The sequence below is a fragment of the Leguminivora glycinivorella genome, chromosome Z (assembly GCF_023078275.1).
Source record: "Leguminivora glycinivorella isolate SPB_JAAS2020 chromosome Z, LegGlyc_1.1, whole genome shotgun sequence".
Taxonomy (NCBI): Eukaryota; Metazoa; Arthropoda; class Insecta; order Lepidoptera; family Tortricidae; genus Leguminivora; species Leguminivora glycinivorella.
In genome coordinates, this window is record NC_062998.1 from 17,947,208 (window position 1) to 17,953,207 (window position 6,000).

At 39.4% G+C, this 6,000-nt stretch overlaps 1 protein-coding gene across 1 annotated transcript in view; it reads left to right on the forward strand.

Annotated features, from left to right (window-relative positions):
- LOC125240654 (probable ubiquitin carboxyl-terminal hydrolase FAF-X) overlaps window positions 1–5,388 on the forward strand; it is a 77,881-nt gene extending 72,493 nt beyond the window's left edge. Inside the window, exons 46-49 of the mRNA XM_048148652.1 lie at window positions 1,552–1,783; window positions 1,878–2,081; window positions 3,231–3,349; window positions 4,945–5,388. Coding sequence (XP_048004609.1) covers window positions 1,552–1,783; window positions 1,878–2,081; window positions 3,231–3,349; window positions 4,945–5,257 — 868 coding nt within the window. The 3' untranslated portion in view covers window positions 5,258–5,388. The remainder of the gene's footprint in view (window positions 1–1,551; window positions 1,784–1,877; window positions 2,082–3,230; window positions 3,350–4,944) is intronic.
- The last annotated feature ends 612 nt before the right edge of the window (window positions 5,389–6,000 follow it).

Here is a 6,000-nt window from a genome sequence, read left to right on the forward strand (position 1 = left end):
TTCCTTTGTAACCACCACAGACTGGCGATTATTGATTTTATGAAAATGATTGACATTGTTTCTTAAAGTACTTTAATTGTACTTTCAAATGATACCAATATTGATAGGTTACGATGAATAAGATTAGAGGTATATCTGCTTGAAACGAATTTTGCGCGAGGTGTAATTTGGTAGACGCCGAATGTATGGGAACGCGTGTCAAGCGGTACTCCCCGCCTACAGGTATGTGGTTGTAGTTTGCTTATTTATTATCCGATCGTAGAAATTTAAAAAGCAACAGATAGCTTAATAATGTAGTTAAATGATTTATATAACATATTTTTTAGCTAAGTGGCCGTTTTCATTGCCTTTTTGAGTCACAAAAATCAAAAAAGAGAGTAAAAAAAAAGTATTTTTTGCATTATTATTAATTAAAAAATAACTAACAAAACTATACTCTTCACATATAATAAATCTTAATCAGCATGTTATACGCTTTCAATCGACACCTCATTTTTCAAAATTGGATAAGGGGTTCTAGACAAATTGGCAAAAAATTGAAACCCGGGACCGCGATCTTTGTGACGTCATAGTTAACCCCCCCACAGTCTGAGAAAGTGACAAGTCATTATTTCGTACTCAGTAAAGTCTACCGATCACAACGATACCACTTGTCAGCAGTATACTCTCCAGTCACATCAACTTCAAAACTAGACGACTTTTTTCAATTCCGCCGCCTTACTAATCCTTACCGACGCCAGTCGTGCAGTCCGTGTCGCCATCTGTCAATCACTTTTGCTGCGACCCCGACGTAAAGAGTTATTGACTGATCTGGTTACGGGAGATGAATCATGGATTTATTATGAGAACGATACACGTCGTGCTTTTTGGCTGCCTCGATAAGAAACGCCACCAACTCAACCGAAGCTGAGTCAAAAGAACCGCTTAAAAGTTTTGCTTTGTTGTTTCTGGGACTCGCAAGGCATGCTGTTTCATGAACTATTACACAATGAAACTGTAAACGCTAACAAATATTCAACACAGCTCACCGAACTATCTTCTGCTATCAAGAAAAAACGACGAAGACGAGCCACTGTAATTTTACTACATGATAACGCTCGACCTCATGTCGCATCTACCGTTCGCCAACAGCTGCAGAACTTGGGCTGGGAGGCGATACCCCACCCACCTTATTCTCCAGACCTCGCACCATCAGACTTTCATTTGTTTAGAGCCCTGAAATGACATTTGCGGGGTAAACAATTCAAGGATTTCCATGATGTACAGGTGGAGTTGAACAACTTTTTCGAGGCACAGCCATCAGAGTTCTGGGCGAAAGGCATCCAAACTTTGCCGGATCGTTGGCAAGAAGTCATAGATGCTAATGGTGATTACATCATCGACTATGCTTTTTGTATTGTAATAATAATAAAAAATATAAAACGTAAACCAAGTGTCTCATTACTTTTGTGCCAACCCAATATCTTATTAATATTTCAACTATATCGATAAAAGTAAAGCTAAATCATAATATTAAGTGCAGTGATAAAATAGTGAATTTGTTTGATTTAGGACTTACATGAAGAAATTGACAGAAGAGTGCTGCGTGTGCGAGGAGAGCATACGACTGCTACAGTTCCTGTGCTGGGAGCACGCCGGCTGGTCGCGCATGGCGCTGGCCGAGCTGCTGTGGCAGATGGCATACGCCTACTGCCACGAACTGCGCCGCCACTCCGATGCGCTCACCGCGCTCCTGCTCATGGAGGACAGCTGGCAGCAGCACCGCATACATAACGTTATTAAGGTAAACCTCAACGCGATTGTATGAAAATGTTACATATCAAATAACTTGTAAAATAACTTAATCTAATCACCTTATTTTGAATGATTCCGTAAAGGGCGTTTCGGAAGAGCGGCCCGGGTTGTTGGAGACGGCGTCGCGCGCGCGCGGCCACTACCAGAAGCGCGCGTACGCGTGCGTGAAGCTAGTGGTGGGCGTGATGTGCCGCGCGCCCAGCGCCGTGCGCGCCGTGCACGCGCAGCCGGAGGCGCGCCGGCGCTGGCGGCAGCTGCTCGCCTGGCTGCAGGACGAACTCGACCGCGTTAGTACTACTATTCATTTATCCTTCTGTAAATCTTCACAAACCAATCTATTTAAATCCTTAGTATATTATTAAAATACACTGCGTAACGTTAACATTTCTTATTTGTTTGAATTGCTACATACTTACGTCAGAAATATATATATTGTATATCTATATGAAAACCTTTTGTATCCGATATTTACAAGGTCAATTCACCTTTACTTGTCCAATCATGTAAACAAACACTGCTGGAAAACATTATCTCAATTTTCTCTGGAATTACACATTAATCATCACTTAAAATGTTATTATACACGTTAAACTTCCGTGAGACATATTCAAATAATTAATTGAGATACGGTTGTACTCACGTTATTATATCGCTATTGCTGCGACATGTTTCGGGCCAATTCGGAGGCCCCTCTTCAGGCGTATAGGAGTTCACGCGACGGCTAGACTCCGCAAACCCGCGTTTGGCCCGAAACATGTCGCAGCAATAGCGATATAATAACGTGAGTACAACCGTATCTCAATTAATTATTTAAAATGTTATTATAATATACTTAAAGAAACTCACAAAGTATTGAAATCAGTCAAAAAACAACTGAAAAATATCATTTCTAAAAAGATTTTCATCAATAATTGCAATGATGACGAACGGATGACATCAAAAACCCCTGACATTACGAAGTCTAGGTTGTCCACGAATCGTAATGTTGGGATGACAACTTATCATTCGATATTAACATTTGAGTTTGTAAAACTTGGAAAAAATGCGTTGATATTGAGTACAATAATTCATCAGATTTTTTTAATCGACTACATTACGTTTTATTTCCTAGCCTTTCTTTACAATAAATATTTAACTATCAGTATATTTTGATATTTGTTGTTGTAAATGTTAATCCTAGGTACTATAAAATGAATACTGAACTAGCCTTTTTCACAAGATTGTTGTAAATGTGACGAAAAAGAATTTAATTTTGGTTTTAACATAAATATTGTGTGAAGTAAAATTGAAAATCCTCTGATGACGTCAGCAGCGAAATTATCGTTAATACATCATTTTATCTACACTTCCAATCACTGACCATATTTGACGTTTCGTTTGTTTACATTATTGGACAAGTAAGGATGAACTGACTTTAGATGGTTTTTATTTTATAGAAATATGGACCTGGAGGGTACGGGTCGTATGGCACGTGGTCGCCGCCGGGTACATCCAATGAAACATCCAGTGGATATTTCCTGGAAAGAAGCAATTCTGCTCGGAAAACGCTTGAAAAGTAAGAGTTTGCATTAGTAGAGCTGTTACAAGTCATAAGTTTAGATATTATATTAAAGTGCCATATTATGGACTGATTTAATTCATCTACAAGTTCATATTTGAGGATTTCTTGTTAATAAGTAGGTATGTACCTAAAAAAATGCATTATAAGTAAATCATACCACACTTTCAATTAGGGGATGGAAGATAATCTAAGCCATTGACCACAGATGTCATATATACCATAGATCAAGCAAACGTAAGGTGGATGTACTAGTGCTCGACGCGGTACTAGTACTCGTCACCCATGGTTTAAATAGCGATTAATAAGATAAGATTACCGTTACATTCATCGCAATTAGATTTATTAGATGAGAAATGTTTGTAGCCTTCACATTTCATACGCCATATTATAAAATATAGAAACTTTTTTCAATTAATGAATAATATATGTGATGACATTGTCATGAGCAATCAATCTCTCAATTTTGTTAGCGATTTGGTTAAGCTTTGCTCGTATTTGCTGACTTATTTAAAATACTTTCACGGTAAGTTGTGAACATATTCTATAATTGTGTTGGTGCTAGAATGTGCGGGGAGATATTTAAGTAATTAAATGTCGATTTCGTTCATTGTTACTGTGATAAACAAGCGTGTCATTTATTAGGACTGAAAACCGTCGCAAGTCTAAAACTCGACACGGCTGGCATTTATTGGGACTGTTACGTTATTTTCCAAGTCCCAGTGTTTGTCGAGCCGTTTTTTCAGGATATCACGATTAAAGTAGCCAAAACGAATCGTTTACAGTTTCATATTATCAGCATATTTTTCTGTAAGTCACATTAACTTTACTGAAAAAAACAAATTACATGCACATAGACAGTTTTTGTATATCTTTTACGGTTTTATTGATATGTTTTCTCGTTAAATGTAGTGAAATCTGTATAATTTCTTTGGGTAGTGCTTGACATGTCATTTTTCACAAAACATTTTCCTGGATCTGTTCTTCGTGATGCTTCCAGATACAGAGGTGGATTTAAACGACGAAGAAGTGGAGCCGGCAAAGTATTGCAGAACCTGTGGAATACAATTTTTATTTTGGGGAATCACTATTTTAGTTCATTACATAATTTATTTTGCTCAAAATGCGGAGCCGACTTATTCTATTTTATTACATAAATGTAGCACGTAAAAAGTAAATGTTATCAACAGAATACGTTTTTTTTTATTAAATTATTTAATTTTGTAGTAAATTTTAACCCAAAACACTTGTTTTTTTACTGTTTTTCCTGAATCATACTTAGATGTCATCTATTAGGATATCTACTTAGCGTGTCAAATGAACTCAGTGAAATCCACTGAGTTGTCCGTCTTTACTCGCAGCTTGCAGCTTTCGGGCGTTAATTTTTGTAAGTTGAAGTCAACCAAAACATAAAAAATGCCTCGTTACGTGATATTCAATTGCAACAACACAAAAATTATGAACAATCAAGAGCCTGAGACATATTTAAAATTACAGGCAAGAATCAACTTCAGTACAAAATTTGACATGCTCGGCCCCTATACAAATATATGAATTTGTTTCTTCTATTGACAAACGTTTAATGTCGACAGAGCTTACCAATTGTACCCGGAGGATGAAGACGAAGAAGAAGAGTGTCGAGAAACCGCGGAGGGCGAGGTGGAGGTGGTAGCGGGCACGGAGAGCGGCGACGAGGAGCCCCCGGTGGACGTGGAGGCGGGCTCGCCGTCTGCGCCGCCCGTGCCCGCCGCCGCGCCTGCGTCTCCCGTGTCGCCCACTTCGCCGTGGTCCCCCGGCGCGCTGGACGCGCCCGACGCCCTGGCCGCTCCCTCCACGCCGGCCGCCACGGTGTCGTCGCTCACGCCGGCCGGCCCGTCGGCGCGCGATCCGCACGCGGCTATTTGAGCTCCGCCCCCGCTACTGCGCGGATCGGACTCACCGCCGCCGCCGCCGCTGCCTCCGCGGAAGCCATCTTCAAATCGACGACCGCCCCCTCCGATCCCTCGTGGAACGGCTCCGCCCGTCCGCGAACTACAAGTATTTATTTTGCTTCTACAGATTTTGTACATAGCCGCGGGGACGGCTCGACCTACGCGTTCGTAGTGGTCTCGGACCTCAGGATAATATGCTTAGCCGTAGCTTCGTTCTGTGATGTTAACGATATGTGTAAAGTTCGTTCAAAAGGGCATTTATAATTAAGTATTAAAACAAATATAATTTCACGCCCTGTATTGTACAGAAGGTGTCACCCAGACGACCTATCTAGTTGTTCACGAAGTGATCATTGCCGTTTACGCATTTTTAGCATTGTCGTCAAAGTGACACTTACTTTTTGTTATTTAACGTCGCGCTTATAAAGTACCATAATATTTATTACTCTTTAATTAAGGTTATATTAATTAATATTCTTTGCTTTGATAGAGACCTACGTATATTATATTATTACCTTAATTTAATGTAAGGTTGAATACTTTCACTGTTTAGCTTTAATTATGTACAGTGGATTCCAAAATTATTGAAATTAGAAACTTTCAAAAATATTTCTGATTAACAAATGTACATACGCCTTATAAATTATAAGTTATAATCTTACAATTTCTTTATTAATTAGACACTATGTAATTTTTTCCCCTTCTCATTTATACTTA